General features: G+C 43.5%; 2 protein-coding genes across 2 annotated transcripts in view; one reads left to right on the top strand and one right to left on the bottom strand.

Annotated features, from left to right (window-relative positions):
* Positions 1-1,154: 1,154 nt before the first annotated feature.
* LOC8042030 (Parkinson disease protein 7 homolog) lies at positions 1,155-22,680 on the bottom strand. Its single transcript, XM_029978393.3, has 5 exons — positions 22,301-22,680; positions 22,028-22,189; positions 6,365-6,434; positions 6,196-6,279; positions 1,155-1,475 (listed from the first exon to the last, which is right to left on the bottom strand). The coding sequence occupies exons 1-5, from the start codon at positions 22,469-22,471 to the stop codon at positions 1,315-1,317; spliced, it is 648 nt and encodes a 215-aa protein (XP_029834253.2). The 5' UTR covers positions 22,472-22,680; the 3' UTR covers positions 1,155-1,314.
* Positions 22,681-22,699: 19 nt separating this feature from the next.
* LOC8053203 (DDB1- and CUL4-associated factor 17) overlaps positions 22,700-26,214 on the top strand; it is a 37,518-nt gene continuing 34,003 nt past the window's right edge. Inside the window, exons 1-4 of the mRNA XM_029978394.3 lie at positions 22,700-23,014; positions 23,255-23,316; positions 23,400-23,441; positions 23,510-23,606. Of these exons, the coding sequence (XP_029834254.2) occupies positions 22,901-23,014; positions 23,255-23,316; positions 23,400-23,441; positions 23,510-23,606 (315 nt within the window). The 5' untranslated portion in view covers positions 22,700-22,900. The remainder of the gene's footprint in view (positions 23,015-23,254; positions 23,317-23,399; positions 23,442-23,509; positions 23,607-26,214) is intronic.

The following is a 26,214-nucleotide window of genomic DNA, read 5'->3' as shown; positions in this document are numbered from 1 at the left end:
ATCTGATGAGAGTAGAATATCCCTCCCAGTATTTCTTTAGAGTTGACAAGTGCATAATTTTGTTATACAAATTGAACAAGACAAAATTTGGGGAATGTACTTTGAGGTCGGGAGTTGTATTTTTCTCGGAAAATACCGGAAAAAAATACTTTAAGAAAAGTACATACTCGGATAATTTACTTCCAAGTAAAGTACATGTTTTTTAAACCTACTTAAGGTAGTACTTTAGTATTTCCCAACACTGAAAGCACTAAAGTAGAAAAATCAGACTTCTTAAACAACAGCTACCACCGTGGGCACGGCGCGCGACACGGAGCGCTGCACGGAGCCGATGGAGCAACACGGTCGCAGGGGACAAGTCTGCTAAGACAAAAACGAACAAATAACACACACACACACAAATTCCTACCGCGCTTCAAAAGCGCCAAAGTATAAAAATTACCGGCCAAACGACAGCTAAGTGGGATAGAGAGACCCCAAAGATGGCGACCGTGCTGGTCGATGCCAGCGCACCTAGTGAGTGACGTCAAGTGAATTTTGACACTGAAGCATTCTTTAGAGTGACTAAAAGTTAGAGTCGCGTGGTGTTTTCTCCTCTGCTGGCACATAAAAAAGTTCTCTAATGCAGCAGAACAATTAAACTTCTAAGGTGCACAGCAGTTTGTTTGCTTATTTTAAACAAGGGAACGAAACACGAATAATGTAATACATTTCACAGTCAACCCTCTTACAACTGGAATGGAACATACATCGTGTATAAAATAAAACCACTGTGAAATTAGTAACTCAAAATGAGCTGCAAATCGTGAATTGCGCTTACTAGAATTAGTGCTTAGAAGAAATGATGTTTCATGCAGTAGCAATTTTATCTGCACCAGCTTAAAGTACATTTCAAGAGTACCCAACTATGGAAATGCTGCAAAACTGAGTTGTGTGTCCCTACAAAGGTCGAATCGAATCATACTTTATGAAAGCCATATTAAAAAGTTGTGAATTTTCGCACATAACTACCATAATGACCTAACAGTGTGGAGGGGTCTAAACTAACAGTTTCGACGTTAAGGAAAAAAATTAATTTCAGCAAAAATAAAAAATATAGTCCAACGTCACAAGGCGAGTTCTTCGGCGCAAATGACAGAGCAACCATACCACTCTGAAGAACTCAAATAAAGTTTTATTTTCCCATATCATTATATGCATTCAGAACACAAGGCAGTTACTGTATAAATTGCCAAAAAAAAAGGGAAAGTGCTACGAGGAACCACCTTTGACTCCTAGAAGAAAATAACTGCCCTGTCCAGAGACACACCCAGATTAGACCTTGACAAGCATTGGAGAAATAAGTTTCTCAGCTGCCTGCTTGTTCTCAAGTTTCTCAACTATGGCCAGAGCAAACTCGAAAGCGGTTCCAGGTCCCCTGCTGGTGATGAGCTGACCGTCCACCACCACTCTGCTCTCACTGTACTTGTAGTCACCTACAACACACAAATCAATCATTTTAAAAATAAATCTCACCAGTAAAAATATAGCAAACGTAAATTGCTTGTTTTCTGGGCAACAAACTTTCAAACCTACTCCCGGTGGACCTGAGAGTGGAAGTAATTTGTTCAATTTATCAAGAAACTAATATTTAAAAAAAACGTTATTAAAAATAATACAAAAATTCGTAACTGGCAAAAAAAAGCAAGAAACATATTTATCAGGAAAAAAAAAAAAAGAACTTTCAGCCTTTCCACTTTAGTGAAGAAGGAAGAGCAGCGGAGATGTAGTTTCTGTTCCCGGCGGTGGCATTTCCAGGCGAGCGATCTGCTCTTCTTTCGCAAGGGAATCCGAAGCGCTCGACGCAGTAAAACTTTAGGCGATAGCGGCCTCGCGGCGGTTGCGGAACCATTCGCGCTGCTGCGCACATCGCCGCTTGTTCTGTTCCCGCTCTTCTTCCTCCGAAAAAATGTTGCAGCCACCTATGAGCGACGGCAGCAACCAGCTGTCTGGTTGCCGAGGCTGGAAAGGTTGCCGCGATCTATGAGCGACGGTGGCAAGCAGACAACCGGCAAACACAACACTCTGTTCAGCTACCGCCATCTATGAGCAACGGCGGCAACCAGAATGTTGTGTCGGCACTTGTTTCGTACCGGACACGATCCTGGGAAAACTAGCCCTTATCAGCTCCGCTGTAAAAAGAAAATGGAAACCAACCGCTCATTTAGTAGTTGATCTAAGTGTGTGACAAGGAACTGTCTACCAAAACCTTTGTTAGAGTCGTTTTTTTTTTCAAATATGAAAATTGCATTTGTCTTTCAGTGCCATCTGCTAGAAGGCGAAAGGGGGCTCACAGCCTTAGTACCAAATGAAACTGCTTGCAATGAGATGGATATTAGCTCGAAAATAGCTAAACTGACAAAATATGAAAAGTACAGGGCCATGCTCAGTCCTGAGCATCTTACTGTCACTCCATAGCCAATGTGATTGGCACCAGCTGATAAGAATGCAAAAGGAAGAAGCATGGACTTCATGAGTCAAGGCCTGTGTTCTTTGCACAGTCTGATTTATGGTTGCTTTATGCATAAGCATGATGATGATGAGCTTGTTTGAGAGGATTTAGTAGGAGAAACTTCACAAATGGCTTCAATATATCGAAAACGAATGGATAGATAAGGATATTTATGAATTAATTATGCAAACTATGGGCCTATAAAACACGGCAGCCAACTCGAAATCAAGGGTTTAATGCTGCTCGTAAGCGATGCTGACCCTCACATCCAATTTTGCAACCTATACCATAATTTGTACTCTCACCGCAAGAACCGTAGCAAAAAAGTTTAGCTTCTCTCATGGCAGTACTGATTTCCCTCCTTACGCGGCAAATTAGGATACTTATATGGGCATTTAAGACCAGATATTTGTTATTAATGTGCGAGCACGAGTCTCTACATGACCACGAAAAGTGGACGGCGACCGTCAGTAGACAAAAGATTGGAAAGCTATATAAGCGCGGCACGTAGAGAAAAGTGGTGATGGACAAGGAAGGAAGGAAGGAGAGGAGGGTAGTGAAGGCGACGCCACGAGGCGGAAGCCAATGCTTGCGTAGGAAACCGGTAAGCAGTAAGAAAAGTGGTGATGGACAAGGAAGGAAGGAAGGAGAAGACTGTAGTGAAGGCGACGCCACGAGGCGGAAGCCAATGCTTGCGTAGGAAACCGGTAAGCAGTAAGAGAAGTGGTGATGGACAAGGAAGGAAGGAAGGAGAGGAGGGTAGTGAAGGCGACGCCACGAGGCGGAAGCCAATGCTTGCATAGGAAACCGGTAAGCAGTAAGAAAAGTGGTGATGGACAAGGGAGGAAGGAAGGAGAGGAGGGTAGTGAAGGCGACGCCACGAGGCGGAAGCCAATGCTTGCGTAGGAAACCGGTGAGCAGCGAAAGCAGCGTCGGGCAGCGGATGCCACTGCTGAGCGTGCAAGGCAGGCGAACGAGACAGAAGCCCGACGAGGCAGCGTCGGGCAGCGGAAGCAGTGCCTGGCTCGGCTGGACGAAGTGCGGCACAAGAAGGGCCAAGCCGACGTGGGTCTGCGTGCAACAGAGGCTGGGGAGAAGCGAGCTTAGCGAGCCCGCTTTGCCGGAAAAAAATTGAAGGAAGATCCATTGGTGAATCCTTAGACAATGCGTTAGCATGACCCTTGGGAAATACCGCACACGTCCTTCTTTGGAAAACACTAACACTGACCCCGTAACGAAGCTAAAAGGAGAAAAGAAATAGAGGGAGCAAAAGAGAAAGCCAGAACAGAAGAGTGAAGGGGTCAGCGTCAGCGTTTCCCAAAACGGGGACATGTGTGGCGTTTCCCAAGGGTCATGCTAGCGCATTCCCTAAGGATCCACCAATGGATCTTCCTTTAATTTTTTTTCTATTAAAACATGCACTGCTTTTTTGCTCTGACAGCCCTGCATTAAAAGAACTACTCCACGCAGAGTGTGAACTTCATGCATGCAAAACTTTTAACTTTCTCGAGGTTACGATCCATCATGATGTTTCACCTCACGATGGATAATAATAATAATAATAAATAAACCATTCATTCATTCACTCACTCATTTGTTTATTTTTTGCTTATGAACAGCTTTCGCCTTTGTAATGATGCACAATTAACATACAGCAAAAGGAAGAATAATTCTACGAATTGGCAAGAGAAAACTTGAACGCTACAAAAGATGGGTTAAAATTTATAGATTTGTAAGAGAAAACCTGAATGCTGCAAAAGATGGGTTAAAAACGTTAAAGCAGGAATCATTGAAAGTATATTACACAAGGTCTGAATGCGTGTCATGGGGGCAGGTTTGGAAGAATTGATTAATAGATTGATAATAATTTTTAATGTTCTCTCTTAGAATACAGAAACCTCACGATGCTCATGGGACAATTGTAGCAAATGCCATGAGCCATCCCAGCCAAATTAGCGCTGTAAACATCGCATGTGACAATGCGCCCCGGTGTGCCGCTGCACAACTCCCGGTGGTCACGTGACGCTCACACGACACTGGATTGGCTTTGTTGGCTCATAGAATCCTCTGCCGTCCACCATAAGTAGAAATCCGTGTTTTCTGGTTTCATTTTTTTTTTCCAGACACGTTTTTCTTGTTTTTTTTACCGTAAATTGGTTAAGTTATAATCGATTTACACAAAAAAATGAGACGTTTACAATTCCCTGCAGTGCCGAATTAGAGCACAGCTCTTTGAGGAGGAGGAGGGTATGCCCCTCCTCCTTTCTCTCCTCCCCCTCCCTTCTCTCGTGACGTCACTTGTGACCCTAGTGACATCACTCGTGAAGGTCGTGACCTTCATGACGTCACTTGTGACCCTAGCGACATCACTCGTGACGCCACACCTGAAGTCACGAGTGACGTCATTATAACAAAAGTCCCAGAATGCAATGCGCAGTTACGCCGACACCGACGCCGCTCAAGCCGGCAATGGGCACCTAGGAGCTGCGCTCTAAAAAACAACAAACCTCTAAATAATAAAAAAACTCCCCCCGAAAAAAGCATCCCTGGATTTGAAAAAAAAAAATATAAACACCGAAAACATGAAACCCCAACCATAAGGTGAAATGGAGTACAGTAACATTAGTGTCGGAAACCAAAAGATCCACATTTGCAAGGTTCAATCGGAGTAGACCCTTTTTTTCAAGTTAAAACAAGGGCGTCGTCAGTAGAATGCTCAACTTGCAACAGAGCTTAGTACCATCAATTAGCAATATAGTTTCTAGTGGCAATTAGATAAAGCTTAAGGAAAAATGCAAGTCGAAAAACGACAGTATTCGTCAAAAATTGTGAGTTTGGGTTTAATGGTGTTTTAATATCCCTGAATTCTTATATTTCCTTCACAAAAATAATAAAGATTGGTTATGATAGCAAAATCAGTTAAATACGCGTTTGAGAAACTCCCGGCAACCCAGAATGACATAAATTTGAGCACTTTTTATGTGTGCGGTTCTTTATATTTTTATGTCGCCCGCTATCTCATTTATGTTCGCGGTAGGCGTAGTCGTCTCCTCTTTACCGCAGCCTTCTGTAACTTAATTTTTAGCAAAAAATTATTTTTCTTGTTGCGAAAGAGTGCTGCACACATCTATGATAAAATTCTAACATGTTTATCTCCACTGTAAGTCTGAAGCATCTTCACAGTTTGTGCACAAAAATTGTCGTTCTTAATTTTGTCCTATCACCAGAAAATTTGTAGAAAGCAACTATTGTCCTATCACCAGCAAATATGTAGAAAGCAACTATTAAGGTTTGGTTAGAATGTGCATTTTTTATATTTATAAAAAATGTAAGAAACTTCTTTTAGCATTTTAAAAATGCAATTTTCTAAATATTTATTTATTTTATTATCACGCAAGTCTCAGACACATTATTTTTGTACTTCATTGCACTGAGTGGTTTAAAAGGAGCGAATGAGTTTATTTTACTACATTCTTCTAAAGCCGTTGCCATGCTCCATGCGTCTGCAACATGGTTTCTTTTTATCTACATAGCATCCAGGACAGAAAAAACAAGCTACATAAAAACTACCACATTAATAAAAAGGAGATCAAGCACTATAAGCTGTGAAAATTTAAATCAGTTATCGTAAGTAACAAAAAAGAAATTTTTTCCCCCGGCACATGTACGCTTAAAAGATAAGAAAATGCACCAGTAGTACTGACCAGCTGCAACTTCGTCTTTTTTGCTGGGGTGGGACGTGACCTGTTTTCCGCAACCCACGCCGTGACTCTTCAGGGCAATGGGTGCTGTGTAAAAAACAGATCGGCTCAAGGTCACTAAATAAAAAGCTAGCAGTTTGTGAAATTGCAGAGGTGTAAAATGAGCGTGTACCTGCACAGATGGCAGCAACGAGCCTGCCACTTTTCTCTTGGTCCTTCAGTATCTTGCCAACAGTTGCACTCTGAAAAACAAAAGAGTCACCAGGTTTAGAATTTCAGCAAACTCAAGTAAATACCTGTTCTATGTAAGTATTTTACAGTCAGAGTACAATGTTCCAGAGAATTTAGCTGAGAAAAAAGAAAGAAAAAAAAAAAGGCCAACATATTACGCCAGATCTTCGATTAAAAATAAAATGAAGCTAAGCCACGAAGAATTGCCTTGTTAGCATCATGGTGAGTAAAACTCATCTGGAAGACCAAGTGATGTTCTCTTGGTGGTTTTTTGACAGGGCGTCTACCCAAATAATGCTTTTGATTTCCCTGACTATTTTATGAAAATTCCCTGACTGCGCGCGCGCGCAGTCAGGGAATCAGACATTTCCTGTCCTCTTAAAATTCAATCTTAAGAGGACAGGAGGTGTCTGAAGCGCAGCTTGTATGTGAAAACGCTGGTATATCCGACGGCTTCCGCAGTTTGAACTTCCGAAATGTTCTCATCTGAGCAGCAGAAATGAACTTGGCTGACATGCTGTGGTGTCGCCTAATGATGACACATGGAAATTCATGTTTAGGCGACTTGTTCTCCCCGTGTTTCTGTTCCTCCGAAATCGTGAATCTGTGCCATCTAGTCTTGCGCTCCTTGACAGATGGCAGGGATGGGCAGTATTTCAAATACTTTGTGTATTTTGCATTTGTATTTAATTACAAATTGGGTAATGTATTTGACTGTGTATTTAAATACTAAAACGTGGGTATTTCAAATACAATTGTAATTAAATACAATTTGGCGGGCGAAAATACATCCCTCAAATTTATTGTCACGACAATTCTTGTTTTTATGCATGTGGTTGTAAGATATAGTCTCCATCCTTTATTCGGCCATGGGGCTTTTTTTCTTTTTCTCTTCCTGCTTTATTTTAGAGGCACTGTCCAGAGCAGGAAGAAAACTATGTTCTGCACCGAATGCAGTGTCTCTCAATCAAGCACAAGCGTTTAGTGACTTTGTGATTACGGTACTAGTACAGGGCAAGAATAGTGACGAAATCGACGTTCACAGGCAGACTGGCTAAATAAGTGCCTCTGACAACTTGTGATGCTTTCCAGCCCGATTTCCACCCATATTTTTTCCTGGAACATTCTAGATGCGCGGGTCATCCAGAGTTTCGTAACTGCTGCGAGTTGCAACAATAAAAATTCTCTAGCTAGTGCTGCGCGTCTTGGTCGTCTCGGTTCTTTGTTGTTCTATACCAAAATGTAATCGACAAAAAAAGCTGCTTGAAGCTCTGTAGTTGTTTCCCCTATTACGTCCAAGCTGATTACATTTTTTTTGTGATTATATTTCTTGTATTGCGTTACTAGAGCCTTGCACACTAACTCCCGAGTGTGCCATGCAAAATTAAAATGAGATACCCAGAAACCCGGTGCAGGTAAATGCCCTGAAGTCGCTGGCGCAAATTTTGAGGAATGTATTTGGAAAAGTATTTGGAGGAGACCAAATACATTTGGTTGTATTTGTATCTTGTACTTAAATGCTTTTTTGGAAATGTAATTAGATTTGTAATTAAATACACTTTTGACAGAGTATTTTGTATTTGTATTTCGATACCATTTCCATGTATTTTGCCCATCCCTGACAGATGGCGAGATCCAGGAACTGCCAATGCATTAAGATTTTGACGACAGTGAAAACAAGGGAGTTACGGTTCCGGATAAAAATGATGGCCAGTTGTTACTACCCAAAAGGCACTCCAAAAAGAATGGATAAGCGGTAGCATGCAGACATTAACCAACTTGAAATAATAATAATCGGGGTTGTGTGGATACTTATACAGCGTGTAGTTGGTCAGCCGTTTCAAAGTTGCGACGAGTCACTCGCTGTAGATGAGCAATTTAGCCAGTGCAGTACAACCGGTATCATGGGGTCTTTAACGTGCATCACGCAGTAGTGATACACGACCGCATGCCGGTAGGATGCTCATCCAGATCGAAACGGGCAGGGGTGGTGGTAGAGCCCAGGACCCCTGGGTTCCGCAGCGCTAGCTTTCGCTCCACGTGCTCCGAGCTGGTGTGAACTAGCCCACTCAGCCACCGATTTCCCTTAACAAACTTTATGAACATAGATCGGCGTGTGCTTAATAAGGAAACACACTTAATAAGGCATGTTACCATGTTACTATGATTTAATTTTATGTTCGTGCTGCAGGAAAAACACCTGCAAATGGTTTGACCCTTTATAAGGTGCGAGCAGGCATTTATGGTTACGCCCATATTTATAGGCAGAATGTTTTATTGAAGTAGAAAGAGTATGTTTCAATATAATCTTATTGTTCTGGAACAAACTGTTACCATGCAGTTGGTGGAACCACTGGGCTTGGCAGTAGCAAACCAACATGACGCCTAAACTGTTCTTCATTCTCGTGCAGCTGCTGATCATGGCATCCCCGTGGCCAGTCGACTACCATTCTACAAGTCACTTCGTCCAAGGAAACAACCACGCTACAGCGCTGATTGTAAACGTACACTTGCCACGTGTGAACTTGCTGTCCTCAAACTTCACGTCGTATTGACAGCCATTCCGCGTGAGCCCCAGAGTTGCATCGTCACAAGTCACCAGACCATCTTCGACTACAGCGCCAGCGCCTCCGGGGTATAAAAGAGCGACTGAACCCAGCATCCATCACAGGGCTTGGCAGCAGCAAACCAACATGACGCCTAAACTGTTCTTCGTTCTCGTGCAGGTTGGTCAATTTGATTCTGACTCTCACAAAAGCAATAACATATGTCTTTTACTGCTGCCAAGCCCCCAGGCATGTTCTGATTTCATTTCTGCTATAAACTCCCTAATCAAGTTGGCCTTGTCTGGCGACATAGAACTGAACCCTGGCCTACAACTGAGGAATTGCTTGCGCAGATTCTCGAGAGTCAAAACAAGATGGCTCAAGACGTAGCAGACATCAAAACGTGGAAATCGTCATTCGATCAAGCGCTTGCAAAACTTGATAATCGCTTAAATTCTATCGAACGGACGATTGAAAACCTGAGCATGGAAGTAAGGAAAATACAAGATTGCGAGGAGAAAATAACAGGTCTAACATCTTCCGTATCGCATATTGAACTGAAACTGGACGATCTTGAAAACAGATCACGACGCAACAACCTAATAATTTATGGTATTCCTGAAGTAGCTCAAGAGACCTTTTATGGTTTAAGAGTATGTAAGTGTGAACATCGTCGAAAGCATGCTAGGCGTCACAGTAACTTCCATCGAACGCATGCATAGGCTAGGGAAAAATCAAAGAAACAAAGTGCGACCAGTTATAGTGCGGTTTTTTTACTACAATGATAAGGTAGCCCTCTTGAAAAATTTTACGAAGCTAAAAGGTACTAATATCGCTATTGACGAAGATTACTCTGTTCGTGTGCAGTCATTGCGTCGTAACTTATGGGAGAGCTCCCAAGCCGAGAGAGCTGACAAACAAAAGGTTAAACTCGTCTATGATAAGCTCCTTATCAACGGTGACGCCTATGTTTGGAACTGTGATACTGCTCAGCGTGAAAGGCTGCGTGCAGCTTCTTCATTTTCCCAACCTTGACGTCAACTTACAGGGCCAAGTAGTTTTAAGCTGATTAACGTAAATGCTCGTAGCCTTTTGAACAAGCTTGACGATCTTGACATTTTGTTAGCAGCGCATGACCCCGATGTACTGGTCATCACTGAAACATGGCTCCATAGCTCTATCAGTGACTCTGAAATTGTTCCCAGCGGATTTAAAATCATTCGAAAAGACCGGTGCTCTCGTGGTGGAGGGGTCGCAAAAATGTTAGGGGAGGGGGGGGGGGGGGGGGTTCCCAGAAAACAAACGCCGTTTCAATATTTTCGGAAGTACCGACACACATAATGTTGTAAGTACAGCTTAGGAGGAATATGATGAAAACCATCAGAATAAATAGGAAGACGTACGCTGACCTTTACGGTTATGAATGATGTTGATGGAACCGAGTCTTGTTGGACTATAATAAACTCATTTTCTCCTCCCATTATTGTTGGTGTTGTTTATCGTCCCCCTAACGCTGACTTGACGTTTTTAGAAAATTTATACTCACACCTCACGCCCATTGTAAAAAAAAAAAAATAAATAAGCACGTTATTGTTGCAGGTGATTTTAACCTTCCCAATATTAGCTGGGAAAATCTTTCTCCTTTGAACCACAACTGTACTGATTCTGTCATGTTAACTGAAATGTCGTTCAATCTAAACTTGTATCAAACCGTCACTACAGCCACACGTATTCAAGGTTCATCGTCAAATACTCATCTCGTGTTTGTTTCAAGTGATGTCGCGAAGCGCACCTTTTCATGTGAGGTCTTGGAAGGCATCTCAGATCATCGCATTGTTGTTTTTGAATATAATCCCTCTTGTGTAGGTTGTGCTAGTCCTGCTCGTAGGAGCACACGCAGAGTGTACGATATTAAGAACGCGCTCGACGAAAGTGTTATTGACCAATTTGAAGTTAAACATGACGTTTTTCTTAGTCTGTACTCTTTTCCAGAAAATAATGTAAACGAAATGTGGTTGTATTTCAAAAACATAGTTCATGGGTGCTTGAATCTTTATGTGCCTAAAAGAACTCTCCGCTCCAAAAATCATAACAAACCGTGGTTAACGCGTAATATTATTCACTTAAAACGCAGAATTCATAGACTGCGCAAAATAAACACAATCTTCTACTAGGAGAATATGCTGACAAGATGAGGGAGCAAAAGCAGGTGTTAAACAATTCTATACGAATCAGAGTAGCGATGTGGGCGAGTTGGTTCATGCTTAGAAATAATGGAAACAGCGCGCAAACGACAAGGACGGGAGGAAAAGGAGTACACAGGACGAGCGCTGAACTGACAACTGAATATTTATTGAAAAGGACCCAACGAAGAAAACACCCACAAAAAAACACACTCGCATCAACACGTGTCCATGAAAGTAATCTCCTTCTTATGTAAATACACAGAAGTTTGACTCACGCAGTTCTGTTCCCCCTCCTTCTTTATTCCATATGCTTCTAAAATTTCCCTGGCTGTTTTGCCCCTGCACTGCGGAACATGCAAATGTCATCCTGATTTCAATAAGATCACAATCATGGGGAGGGGAGCAGATAAAACAGCCAGGGAAATTTTAGAAGCGTATGGAATAAAGAAGGAGGGGGAACAGAACTGCGTGAGTCAAACTTCTGTGTATTTACATAAGAAGGAGATTACTTTCATGGACACGTGTTGATGCGAGTGTGTTTTTTTGTGGGTGTTTTCTTCGTTGGGTCCTTTTCAATAAATATTCAGTTGTCAGTTCAGCGCTCGTCCTGTGTACTCCTTTTCCTCCCGTCCTTGTCGTTTGCACGCTGTTTCCATTATTTCTAATTCTATACGCAAATCCAAGTATAACTTTTTTAACGTCTCACTACCTTGCTTTTTAATAACAGACCATAAGGAAATTCTGGCGATACATTTCTCCCAAGAAGGAACAGCTAGATAAAATAATTGCTGACGGAGTAGACGTAACTGCGGGCAAAGAAATGTCCACCGCCTTTAACCAGTACTTTTCCAGTGTGTTTTCGCAAGACAACGGTGTCGAACCGAGCTCGCCAGATTTCCAGTTTGCACAGTCACTGCCTGATACATATTGCCGTCTCTGAGGAATGAGTGTTCGCTTCTTTGCTCAGTCTAGATACTAAAAAAAGTTCTAGTCCCGACGATATACCGAATAAATTTTTAATGAGATACGCGGAATGGTGTTCTAAATATTTACACTGTTTATTCGAAAGATCGCTACGAGAAAATTCAGTGCCAGATGATTGGAAATGCGCAAGAGTCGTTCCCATCCACAAATTGGGGAGCACCGATGACACTACTAATTATAGACCAATTTCTCTGCTCTGCACGGTCAACAAACTGCTTGAGCATATAGTACATAATCATATTTCTTCTTTTCTCGAAACAACCAACGTTATTTGTTCCGAACAACATGGATTCAGGCGTAAGCTCTCTACGACTACGCAACTTACGGAAACGGTTCATTATTTTTCGGAAATTATTAACAAAAGGGGGCAAACGGATGTAATATTTTTAGATTTTTCGAAGGCCTTCGACCATGCGTCACACCCCAAACTTCTTGTAAAACTATCTAAATTATTACCAAATGGCAAAGTGCTTCGGTGGATTAAAGACTACCTATGCAATAGGAAACAGCTTGTTGAGGTAAAGAGGGAACGATCATCATTACTGCCGGTGCATTCAGGCGTTCCCCAGGGATCCGTGTTAGGCCCTCTCCTTTTCCTCGTTTATATAAACGACGTAGCAAAAGATAACATAAACATAAATTTTCGCCTATTTGCCGACGATCTGGTTATATTTTCTGAAATTAAAAATGACGCAGATCAAGCTAATCTCAATTCGAGCCTGAGAAAAATCAATGACTGGTGCCAGACATGGCAAATGCAGTTAAACCTTGAAAAATGTGTTTCGATGACAATAACGCGTAAAAAGTCTCGTTGGTCTTTTCATGCAGTTTAAATAACTCTGCTCTGCAACAAGTTTCTTCATTCAAATATCTTGGAGTCACTATATCTTCTGATTTCAGATGGAATGCACACATTGACTCGCTGTGTCAGAAGGCGATGTTCAAACTGTGGTATCTAAAACGTAACCTAAGACACTCTACATCTGCAACAAAATTAATAGCCTACAAATCTCTCATCAGGCCACTTTTAGAATATGCTGACATTATTTGGGATCCACACACATTAACGAGCATAAATAAACTCGAAGAGTACAAAAGAGGGCACTAAGATTCATTTACAACAAATACAAAAGATTAGATTCTGTGAGTGCCCTATACAACATAGCCGGTATCCAGCCCCTCCAAATGCGTAGGAAAATTAACAGACTCACTTTCCTATACACACTAATAAACGATGGCTTTAGAATAGATAGGTCACGCTATGTCACTCTAAAATCTGCGAGAAGCACACGTAGCTGCCATGCCTTATCACTTAGACTATCAATGCCATACCGACTGCTTCAAGTTTTCCCTTTTTCCTAAAACCATTACTGAATGGAATTAGTTGCCTTTTGACATCGTAAACACGACTTCCACCCAATCATTTAAAGCCTCGCTCTTTTCATTCTTTAAATAACCTCGAGGCTACTTGTTGCTTATTGTTTTGATTTTGTTGTGACTGCTGTCTGTTAGCCAATCTTTCAATGCACTGCCCCTGAAATAGTTTGGCAGCTATATATCTCGAGCTGAAGTTGTGTTGGTCGTTTGCGTATATAACATCGTTCAATGTCTTGTTCGCTTTCTAGCGTAAACGGTAAAATGTACACGGTAAAGTGTAATGATGCTCACTGTTTCATTTCATTGTTGTGCAATATTTAAGTTGTGGGCTTAACGGTTTCTGCTCTTTACTATATTCGTTGCAGTCATTGTTTAGAAGCCCGTCCAACAACATCCTCCTTGAGAAGGCAGTAGTATCTGTAAATAAATAAATAAATAAAAATAAAAATGTAGGTCCCAACACCTACCAACACCAAATTGAAGTGGGAAAGCCTATGTCCCACTGCCCACGCAAGGTGTTGACAAAAACTGAGGAGAAGCTTGCAACACAGAGGCGACATTGCAGACAGAGTAAAAAAATCTTGTTCAGACTTTTTGCCCTCTGTGTAGCGCCAACGGTGTCTCCTCCTTGTGGCACTGCCAAAGCCAGCGCACGAGCTGAGCAGGACACTTGCGCAACCCCAGCCTTTGCAGTGCTTTCTTTCACCCAGTCTCAGCCGAGACGCTGTTCTGGGAAACTGGCTCAGGGTTCCCTGCCTGACCGGACACATCTATAGACTTTTTTTCGCTTACCCTCGTCTCCAGCCACCTCGCAGGTGTATCCGGTATGGGTAACAAAAAAATAATAAAGCCATTCGACCTGTCAATAGTAAAAAAAAGAAGGGGGGACAAATCGAGAATGTGTGACGGTTACGCTTATATCCTAAACGGCGTAGCGACGGCAAACCTGGAAGTAACGAGATTTCAAGATGGCGGAGTCCTTGTGAAATAGGTCTATACCTCGTTGCTAAGCCAAAGAAATACCTCTTAGCACAAAAATAAAAAAATAAACCACTTTGTTTTTATGAGAAAGTAACACTAGGTACTTTTTACGCTCATTCCTCGCATGTTTAAGAGCATGAGGAACGTCAACGGCTCTATCAAAACAAATGCCAAATTCAAGTACAGGTTTTGAGCCTTGCGCCATCCCGTGGAAAGAAAGTAAACTGAGGGAAAGCTGTAAATGACATCCATAGATGGCACCATGCAAAAGAGTGGGACGCCATTAGTTGGCGAGCCTCAAGAAACTCTATCAGACCCGTTCTCACAAGTGGGACGTATCTGTCCCGCTGTCCCACAAAGGGTTTAAACAAAGTTTCCAAGTTCACAACGAACTCAGAGGGGCCGTGCAACGGTAATGGACTAGAATGTTTATCACTATACACAGGCTTCGTTGCACCAGTGCCACTTTGGGCCGCTTTTATACCGAAAAGTGGCAAGCAATGCCACTTTTCAGAATAAAAGCGGGTTTCCTTTTTTCCGTCTTTCCTCCTCAAAACCTGGTGACATAACCTAATCACGGGGATTGCGTTGTTGATGTGGTCACAGGCACTATCCAGTGTCAGATGCGGCTCATAGATTGAACACGAGCATTGCGTGAAAACTTTATTTGCACTTATGAGAATCAGTGGCTCAACGAGGCATTCAGGTAGTCTAAGCTCGTTATAACAGACTTTGATTTTAACCAAGATTGTGGTCTGTTGTAAAAGGAGTAATGTTGTATACAGATATGAAGTTGAGTCAATGGGGCATAGAGGAAAACCAACTGAACTTCACAAATCGGTATGTTATATCCAAATGTCTGTTGTAATGAGCTTAGACTGTAGTGGCTCCAGACCAGTCGTTGCAATGACAGGAAGAGCCCTAACGATGTCCGAAACTCAACCTCTGCATTACCAACCCCAGTGTATGGCTGTCATGAATATTGGCAACATATACTCGGCACCACATGACATGACCATTTGTTCTGGCTGCGAGTTGAGAAAGTGAACGCTGCTTGTTTTCGTCCAATTTTTTCTCCAATTACAATTCCAAGGTAAGAAAAACTAATGCGTGTTTCTAGAGGGAATGAAAATTAAGGTTTATTTCTAACCAATATTTATTGAAAGTACAAAAATTGCTGCACTGCCCCCTCCATGCTGCAATATGGCCGCCCAAACACCCGAGCGGTTTCTGGTCATTCAAGAATCGCTGATTTCCCATGCAAGTAGCGCTACCATTGGATAGTTACACCTACAGTTGGACAAGCAGTCGGGGTGCGAGACTTGGGTAAAAATTCAGCTTAGTGTGTCCCATATCAATAAAAAAGAATTTTGTTGTCTATAGTTGGGTTGAATGTTTTTTGTTAGTCGACTCCCTTCATTCTTTGTTGCAGAAAGAAAATTTAGGTTGATATAGGGCAAAGGGGAGGTGCATAACGACAGGGCACATGAGCCTGCCCTATTTGTTAGACGTTTTTCGTCGGGTAATCTAGCAATTCACTGTGATAGGTGTCCGTGTATGCCTAATCTTGACAAAACAAAAATAGCTGGAAAACTTACAAACAAAATTGAGAGAGAATTGTTTGAGGCCTACAAAAGAGTAAAGGGCAAGGATAGCTGCATAGGTGCACCGTCAGTGCACTTAACTGAGAAAGAATTTGCCTTTTTAAGTCGGGAGCCCAAATTTGTGTACAAATAGTAAGTGTGTTTCAATAAAAGTTGTTGTAAGTTAATGCTTGATCTTGTCTCTTCTTCCTCATGTCCTCGTATTTTAGGCACTTTACAAGCTAGGTTGACCACCCTTTGTGAATCAAGACTGTCTTGTAAAGATCAATGTGTAGAGTGATGTAATAGAGGTGCAACCTTGGCCGTGTGTCATAATTTTAAAATAAATATATATATACCAGTGTGTCGAACCGAAAAAAATATGGGTTCGGTTACGGTTCAGGTTCAGGTAAATTTATTTTGTTCCGGTTCAGTTCCGGTTCGATTAATTCGATCCGCGAACCGCTTCGGGGCGCTGAACCGGTTCGCGAACCGGTTCGGAAATTATAAATGACAAATTGCAACATCAAAATAAATTACAAATAAAACATCTGAAATCAGCACATACGAAACGGGATACATCGTAGTGTAAGGCTCAGGGATTTCTACCAGGAATGGTTTCTTTATGTGCACTCAAAGGTTACCTCACCGACGTTTACGTATTCGGACTTCATCTAATTGGGTCCGACGCAGTAGCTGCAAAATCCGTGACCTCCTTACAAACCCACTTACAAGTAGAACTCGCTAACTATCCCGCCACCTCGGCGTGTAAGCAATTGAAGGAACAGTGGAGAGAAAATACAGCTTTCTTTATTTGAACTAGCCTTCGGTAACTCAAATTAGACCCTTAAAGAAGTTTTCATTAAACAAGATACGGAATATGAAAAACACTTCATCGAACGCAACGCCAGAAGGACGTAATAGGATAAATAATAAAATAGAAGAGTTCGCTGTCTCACAAATATGTTAGCTTCTAAGTGCCTATACGAAACCGGATGCATTATTATCAAACTCCGCAGCCTTTTCTTTTCTCATTCCGATGGAAGCAAGCTTCAAGAACTCGCACGTTCTACAAACGTGTTATGAAATGAGCACACAGCAGCATTTAGGATTTACGAGATTGTAAAAAAATAAAATCCCGTGACGCGATTTTTTTTTTTTTTTTTTTTGCACAGCCTTTCAATTTTTTTTTTTCCGTGCAAGCCGCGACCAGCGCAATACTGGTTCCTATGTCAAGATTCATGGATGCAGCGTTTGTCAAGATTCATGGATGCAGCGTTTATATTCCTAAGAATGAGTGGAGAAGAAAAATATGTAAGCGAGGTGTGTGTCAGTTGACGGCACTTAAAAAACAAATGGCATTGATAGCACATTCATTGTCAACAGCACGTGGCCGAACCGTTTTGACATGAGCCGGTAACCGTTATTTTTTTTTCCGGTTCAGTTCTGGCTCGGGTTCATCGCGATAACAATCTAATGGTTCGGGTTCGGGTTCAGTTCCGGAAAAAATACCGGTTCGGTTCCGGTTTTCCGTTCGGTTCCGGTTCGACACCCTGATATATACATATTGTAAAAAGGAGGTAAATGCTTTAAAACATATTTATTACACAAAGTTCTGAGCGGGAACCACTCTTCATCAGGTCCTAATATTGCAATGGAACCTGGTACCTCGCCACTTTGACACGGCAAAAAAAAAAAGGAAAAAAAAACCGAGAAAAGGCAAAAATCAATCTTTTTTAAAACTGACCATGGATGGACAAAGGCCGCAACCAGGGAAGGGGCCCCGCATTCGTCCCCAAACCACCTCCCGCTAGGCGCCATTGGGGCTCGGCAGTGTCCAGAACGAATTCAGGTAAGAAAACAAAACCAAGTGGGCACAACAGCGCTCCCCGGGTGGCCAAGAAGAGCCACCAGACACACAGCAGCAGGGCGGACGCGAACCGAGACGCGCAAAGGTTCATGTTACATACCAAACACCCGTCCCCACACACCCACATGCCCAAGTGTGCACCTCCCCTCTCCCCATCTCGCACCAGAGAGTCAAGGCATTTCTCGAGGTCGTAATGATGCCCATTGCGGGCATCTCCCCGCACTGAACACTGGTCTGTTCGTCTTCCTGTCAATGTGGGGGTTCCGAGGAGGTTAACTATTCAAGATGCCAGTAACTAAGCACACCGGCGCTCTCGTTAATGCCCGCTCGAAGCGTCTTAAACCTATTAAATAGGTATGACTCTCTTTCCTCCATCTCGCGTGCTGTACTGAATCCAGATTGAAGTATGGCTGCAAATATTTTCTTCATGTAGTGTTCATCGAGACACATATGTTTGGAGAACAGGAGTTTGGGGATTGTGCTAAAGTGGGACTTGTGATTGTAAATCTTAGACGGAAGGGGAGATTGGTCTGCCCAATATACTGTATGTTGCATATCCGGCAGTGCAGCAGATAGACAACATTGACTCTATTATTTGCGCTTTTTGCCTCCCTGGGTTCCGTCATGTGGCTCCACACTTTGCGCCGCGGCCCATGGCATGGCCGAGATCTGAGGAACTCCTTATGTGTGGTTTTGGAGTGCGGTCTGTACTTGTTTTCGTCTCAAGAACCGTAGTAAAAAAGGTCCGGCTCCTCGCAGAGCATTCCTAATTTACCTCTTTGTGTGGATAATTAAGATATATGTAGGGGAATTTGAGATTAGATATGTTATCTCATCACGACGCACATGTTCCAAACGCCAAAAGCATAGCTTTTTCCTCCGACAACCAAATCTCGTAAGAACTACTTCGCGCATCGTATGAACAATGCGCAAAACTTGTTTTTTTCTTGAGGTGAAAACGGGTATAGTGTACTAGCCTTTTCTATAGCACAGTTATTGATGCCTGGTGGATAAATTTGCCTACGAAGTGCTGTTGTTAGATTATATGTGCATTTTGTTTGAAGTCTTGTTTGTTGCTGCATATCTATTTGCACCTATGCGCATGAGAATAGGGCAAACTATTTTTGCAGTGGCGGGGGTGGCAGCTATCGTAGTTAAGATACTGTTGTCGGTACCAGGGTTTTCGGTAAAGTTAAGTCAAAGTTTGCTTTCGTAAATTTCGACGGTAATGTCCAAAAAACTATATGACCGCTTCCATACGTTGTGGGTGAACCAAATAAAGGATTGAGCCAAATTTTTTTCCGAAATAAATGTGTTAGTTTGGGGCCATTTTTGTGCTCATGGCAGTCCCGCTAATTTGCAGGTAATCTTCGAATTCAAAATGGCTGCATTCAAGCACGAGTCGTAACAATTTCGTTAAGGACTGACAATCGAGAATCGGAAGAATTGTGGGTGTTTACATACGCTCCAGTTACAGCTGCGATCCCCTCATCGTGTTGAATGTTGGTGTACAGCGCAGTTACGTCCAATGTTACCAGAAATGAACCTCTGGGTATAGTTAGCTGGGATGAAATGGTTCTTGTCCCCCAAAAATGACAGAAAGGTTGGGAGGATTTCTTTATTTAATGTGTCAATAAAATTTTATATTCTTTCAGTAACTGTTCCTATGCCGGACACTATTGGTTCGTGAAAATACTGTCGGAGACATAGACTATGGGAGAAGTTGTCCACATCCTGGTATAACTGAAATTCGTCATACCCTCCCGTTGCAGGGGAGAAGTTGAGGCCCTTCGAAAGAATCGCTAACTCTTCTTGTGAGAGTGTTGTGCTCAACAAATTTACAATATTGCTGCCAATTTCATTCTGTTGAGAGGATGCTTTTTGACCGGCGAAAGAGGCGGGAGACGTCCGTGTAGAAATGCATGGGCCCCAAGCACAGGGGTTTATTGTCCTGAGGTGCGAACGCGAAGTCGCCTCAGGCAGTGTGGGTTCATTTGATGTTCCAGATGGGATGCCACCTTTGTTAATAGAAGTGTATATCCGAAAGTCTCGCTTTAAGACGGTGTTACGCTGTAAATGCCGAGAGGAAATATTATCACAAATTTTTTTTCTCCTTAAGAGCCCGAATTTTGCGGAACCGTTTTTGTTCATATCGTTCGAGTTCATCTTTCTCTGAAGTTGCAAGTAAGCCATACGCTCTCCTTCCCTCCTCCTCCTCCAGCTCCTTCTCTGATGTCATCTTGGTGTGGTGTTGGGTTGTAACTTCTATAAGTTTTAACAAAGCCTCAAAGAAGGTGTTGTCCCATCTCTGCCGCTCGTTTGCATTGAAGGTGTTCAGAGACGACAGGATCGATAATTGAAAGCCCTTCGGGATGTATTTCTTCTCCATGTAACTTTGAAGTGTGTCCGCATGCATTGCGTGTCAAATATGTTTATCTACGATTTTGCGAATCTCGAGGAATGTCCTAGATTTAGGATGAATGAGAGGGACGACACCTTTCCACCGAGTCATTTCCCCCTCCCAGAAAGTGCGACGGCTGCACTGGCGAGAGTTTTTCTGAGATAGTAGGGTGCTCGCGGTGAGTCCACCGAACTCCTCACAGGAGGCGGTGGGAGCGGAACTCCGCTTGCCAGGTGGACAAGACCGTGCCACAGAAGGCAAAGCATCCGGCCTGGTATGCTGGCCCCACTTAACAGGACGCACTCCCGCTGTGGCTTGTATGTCCCCCCGTTGCGGCAGAGGCGGTTGTCCACCGAAGCGTCGGTCAAAGGTAGCTAGCTGGTAGGCTTGATCAGTCTGCATCTGAGCATGGCAGGTGCAAATCGAAGGCGCAACGTGGTCCAGCCACCCCGGGCGATTTCGGCGCCCTCCCCAGAGCACCTGATGTCTCGGTACCCGTTGAATGGTGCCACCGCTCCAATGGCCAGTGAGGTCATTGCCACCCACGTGCAGCACGAGTTCGGTAGTTCTGTGGCCTCCCTGTTCCTTTCTCTTCCACATTAAAAGATCTATTCCCCTTTCTGCCCGTCTTGGGTTAAAATTATCATGGTAAACGTCCACCAGCTTGCCGTGCACTGACTGCAATTATGACACTATACTCCGTTTACCTCTAAGCTGGGACTGCGGTGTCTGCGGGGCTACGTGTCTGCGGGACCAATCAGCCACCTTCTTCTCATCACCTGACCCAGCTCTCTGCGCGTGGACATGGGCGGGAGCATGATGACGTGGCGAAAGAGAGGCGTATGACTGGTCCAACGAGGACATAGGTCCAACCGCACTCTCAGCTTAGGGGTGAACGGCGTATAAGACCGTGCAAACCAGGCAATGGTGTGAAGCCGTTAGGTTTGGGAAACTGCACACCCCAGACCAACCTATTAGTTCTAAGCAATTTTTTTTTTTTTTTTTTTCACATTTAGCTAGGGTTTTATTTATTGCACAACAGACAAGTACATGCCTGTTTTAGTTTTTCACAGCTTTTTGCGTAGCACGAAGGAGCCACAGGCTACTTCTTTACGAAGGCGCAAGAAGACACCTTAATCATGCACAAAAACTGCGTTCTGTGGTAGTGACGACCAAAGAAGCCACAGGAGCGTGCGGCCCCGCCAGTTGGTTGCAAGAGTAACGGCGATCAACATTGGGTTATCAGCAGCACAACTGAGCTATGATGCCTGAGCGTAACATTATCAGGAACTGGGGGGCTATGTTGCACGTTTTGGACTCCCAGGAGACTAGGGAGAAGGAAGTGACGTAGGTGTGAATGAACGTATCTTAGCAGCACCACGCAACGAGTCATCAGCGACTCCATCAATCAACATCCAAAGAGTGTTGTTCACGTCACTTCCTTCTCCCTACTCTCCTGGGAGTCCAAAACGTGCAACATAGCCCCCCTGGACGGTTAAAAATTTGACTGTTGATAGCCGCGCAATCTAGCTATCGGTCAACGCTCGGCGCAAATGCTTCCACTCGCCAACGGCATGACGTGCGCGCGTAATCGGAGGCCGTATGCTCCTGCGGCTTTGCCAGCTTTGTCCACGACCGTAAGCAAATGATCGCTTTTCTGTTGTGAATAGACTCACGGCAGCCAAGCTTTCCGAGCCTTTAAGGCCGCCAGGCAGCACGACCACGTCGTACGGGGACTGCTTGACGGCTTCGTCTAGGCTTTTGTCCGGGACGACAACAACATCACGGCTGCACTTCACGGGACTGCTTCCCGTCAATCCAGCAATTGTCACGTCAATCTAAAAAAAAAAAAAAATTAAAAAGTCACATTTTACGCATGGTTCGTGAGGTGTGGCGAAGTCGGGGGAGGTCCCAGGAACCCAGGAACATCCCAGTGCTTTTTTACATACCCCAGCTCTTCTCAGTACGTCAGCGGATATGATGGCTTCCATTTCTTCAGCCCCTTCGGCTAGAATCAGGAGTGCTGTTTTGGCCATGCTGTGCTCGGAGGAAGAAAGTCTACGACGCAAGATGATGGGCAGACTTCGCACGCTCATAAACACCCTCAACCTTAAACCCATAAGCGAATTTGCCGAGAAAAATATTTACTGCTGCCCAATGTTGCCCAGTCTAATAAGCTGGGCGACTAGATGGCCAGATGCTGGGAGTTTATGAATTTTAACCTTTGATTTAACAGTTCTAAAACGCAAAAAAAAAGTAAATTTTACGCTCTCAGAAATTAGACTATTATGCGCAAAAGAGGCTGGGATTACACTCACTGGTGGTGATTATCAATCCACAGGTTATCCAATCCAATCCACAATGAAGCCAGTGAAGCCGTGAAGCGTTGGGCGGCTTGGGCATAGTTTGGGTTTTTCACAGGGGTCTCGAAATATGGCACTGTTTCTACCGCTAATATCGCTTTAGCCCGATGCGCAGCAGTTTTCTAAAGTTATCTCATGAACACGATCACGACTCAGTTGTACTAGGTTAGAGCGACCAAAATTAGTATGCCCAAGATCCGCAGCAAAGGCACTGTCCAGGCCGTGTTATTTCGTGAAATAGGCATCAGCAAATCGCCTTATAGGTTCACTTTGAAGATATTACGACAGCTCGTATGTGACGTGAGTATGCGATTGTTTTTGCCGAATGCTGCACATTTTATCATCTCTAGAGCGCCAAGGAACATAGCAGCGACTAACACGGGGCTCTTGATAATCATGAGTCACGTCAAAGATGCAACAGGTCATCTGGAGCAAGTTGGCGTGATTTGGTTGAATCTTGTCTCCGTAAGCGGTGTACATAGGGTGCAGACACAAGGTGTTGCAGAAATCTGATGGGAGCCACGCGATTTGTGGTTGCAGAAACGCTCGACGTTCACCAAGATCTGGGAGACGCATTCGAAATCTCCAATCGCTTTCGAAGAGTGAGTTGCGTTCGAAACAGACAAGGTCCGCGTACCACGCGCTTGCAGCTTGATTCACAAACTTCCTTGTCATTTCCTTGCAGTGGTCATATTTACCTGGACAACTACAGAACCTGCTTGGCGTTGTGAGTGCCTCACATTTCCATGCTCAAGACGAAGGGTTCATTAGCGTGTTGGTTCTCCTGAATTTCAGGTGTGGAATCAACTCCCTGCCAAGCCCACTTTACAAACTCCCACAAGAGCCAAAAAGCAAAAAAATCGAGGATGCCTTGATCTACATAGGCCCCCTGGTTAGTGAACCACCCATCTGTGATAATGGAGTGCTACAAATTGAAACTGTGGTCCCATGGAACGCGTCCCCAACTGGGACCGCATTCTCATTTGCGCTCCCTCGATTTCCTCCTGATGACGCCATACCGTTGCGTGCTCCTGCTTGCCGCGGTCCTGGCAGTGACATTGTAGTAACCATGAATACGGCAGGTGCCTGTTCTGCTGCGGGTCATTTGACAGTTCACGGCAGCTTCAGCAGCCAGGCGTTCGGGTGCTGCAATACTTATTTGCCATAACTTCGACGACTAACCGCCAGGATTGCGACATCTGACAGCCTGATTTGGCGGTTCCTTTGACATTCTTTTGTTTCCACTTCGGGACCACTTTCGACGCTTAGGCGGTACAGGACACTAAACGTACCAGTGGAAGATGCCTTCCAGGCACCATACGTGAAAAAGAGCAAACTACTGCTAAGCTTGTTGTCTTGCTTGCAAAAGTTTCTGACATTGTGGCACCCTTAGCCATGTTGCACTTGACTGCCATTTGACCGGGTAACTCATTTTTAACTTTGCTTTTGCATACATCGTGGATTTTTTGACTAAAGGATGCACTCAGGTACAAAATGTTTGCAATGGCCCTTACCCCCTTTCACCTAATGGTATGCTTTAGTCAGCCTTTCACTGTAACTCGAGCACATACATACATGCATGCATATGTTTATTGCACGATAAACGAGCACAAAAATTACCCAGGCCTGCAAAAGCATGTGTGTGCTTTTGAATCGGCAAAGCACAAAATGGTTAGGGTTTATAAATGGCGAAGAACTTGTATACAGATAGAGGAAACGTGGTTCAAAGAGCCATGTAGGAACTTCTTAATTCTAAACTTGGCACTGCGAACCATTTGTCGGTCATCCTCTTTATTCCTTATTGCATGTTTGCTCCAGCCACTGTTCTGGCAGCCTCAATTGCTCTCTCTCATGATCCACTGCTGTTTCACTGAATCATACTGAGTACCATTCTTACCATTGGGATGACCCCAGTGGTATGAAATATCGGGGCTGATCTTTGGGACTATTGTGGGGCGTAGATTTTGGATGTTGAGTGGGCTAGCCACAGGCAATGAAGTGTACTTTGTGCTTGAATTAAAGCCTTATATTTATTGATGTAAGGGCTGTCAGTCTTGTATCACTGAGCTGGTTTGAGGTTGAGGAGTTGTATTGGGTAAAAATGCTGAAGCCCTTTAGTGACCCATGATGCAGCGAAAAATTTCTTGTCCTGTCTCACGAGCAGTTACTAACATCTGGACGACTTTATGAAATTGCTCATGAAGACTGCCCGACATCTGGGGTATAAAGCATAGATACAGCATCCGAGAAAGACTGTTTGTTTGCCCTTTCTGGGAGTACTTTGTGAGACAAACTGAGCGCTAGCATAAAGGACAACCGACCCTGTACAATTGCACCTCGTCATGGTGTGATGAAATGAAATTGTGTTTAGCTTAGCCTTCAACAATAGAGGGCAATCTTGACATTAGAGCTTTCGACATTTCCTTTAGATAATTTGGTTGCGTGATCGAAATTATTAGCATATTTACAGTGTTGATTGCTGATTGCATATTTATTTATTTTTTAAATGGCTCTTTAATTTTTTTTTATCCAACTCTTTATGAAATATAGAAATTAGGGAAAATTTGCATTGATTTAGGATTATGAACTACTTCCTTTCTATCAGAAATAAAAAAAAAAAAAAGGTTACGCAATAATTAAAGCTTAGAATAGACAGCTTCTTGCGGGCAACAATTGTGAATTACTCTGCCAAAATGACCTTAAAATGATTATTGTGGAGAGCTTACAGTCATTTCTTTCTCATGTTCTTTTGCGATAGACAGTAGAACTCCAATAGAACTCTAACCAATACTTTTTGCCGATGAAAAATATAAGCGCTTTGTATGCCAGGACATGTGCATCTGTAACTTAGCCTTATGGCTGTTTCTACTTTGGGGTCGGCTTCTTTCTAGTCGCCTGCTAAAATTGTAAAGATACCGGTAGACCTATTTCTACTCGGATAAAATTGCTAGTCAGGACGTCAGCGGCAGAAAGAAAGAAATTAATTTCAGTTTGTTTTTCCTGAGCTGCAGTGGGTGAACATTCTGCTCTTTTGTAAGCATGTTTGATTTACTTGCACTACCTGCAGCCATTGCTCTCCAGCTTATTCAGCCCGTAACTGTAAACTATCTCGGAGCATATGCAGGAAGTACATCCTTCAATAATGTGAAGGACCCATTCGACGAGGCACTTTCGGGCTGCTGTGCAGAGTTCGCTTCGGTCAGGTCTGCGTTGCTCGGGGTGATGTGATAAGCGAACCTTCGCTCTATTTTTATTCTAAAAATAAAGTGCGTATGACCAACGTGCGCCTCGCACCGCCGCATAAACTGTCTGGCTGAATGAGTCTTTCGTATCGTTAAAGACTGTACATGGCGCTACGCTGGGTACCTTACGCCGGCCGTACACTTTCACCGCCAATGTGCACACGTGCAGCCAAGGCACGTTGGCTGCACATGTGCACACTTGAGGCTCACGAGACGGCCAAGCATTGCCGAAAGTAGGAAGCTCACGTTCTGGAGGCA

The sequence above is a fragment of the Ixodes scapularis genome, unplaced genomic scaffold (assembly GCF_016920785.2).
Source record: "Ixodes scapularis isolate PalLabHiFi unplaced genomic scaffold, ASM1692078v2 PGA_scaffold1__304_contigs__length_218370807, whole genome shotgun sequence".
NCBI lineage: Eukaryota > Metazoa > Arthropoda > Arachnida > Ixodida > Ixodidae > Ixodes > Ixodes scapularis.
This window is presented reverse-complemented; position numbering and strand designations above follow the sequence as displayed.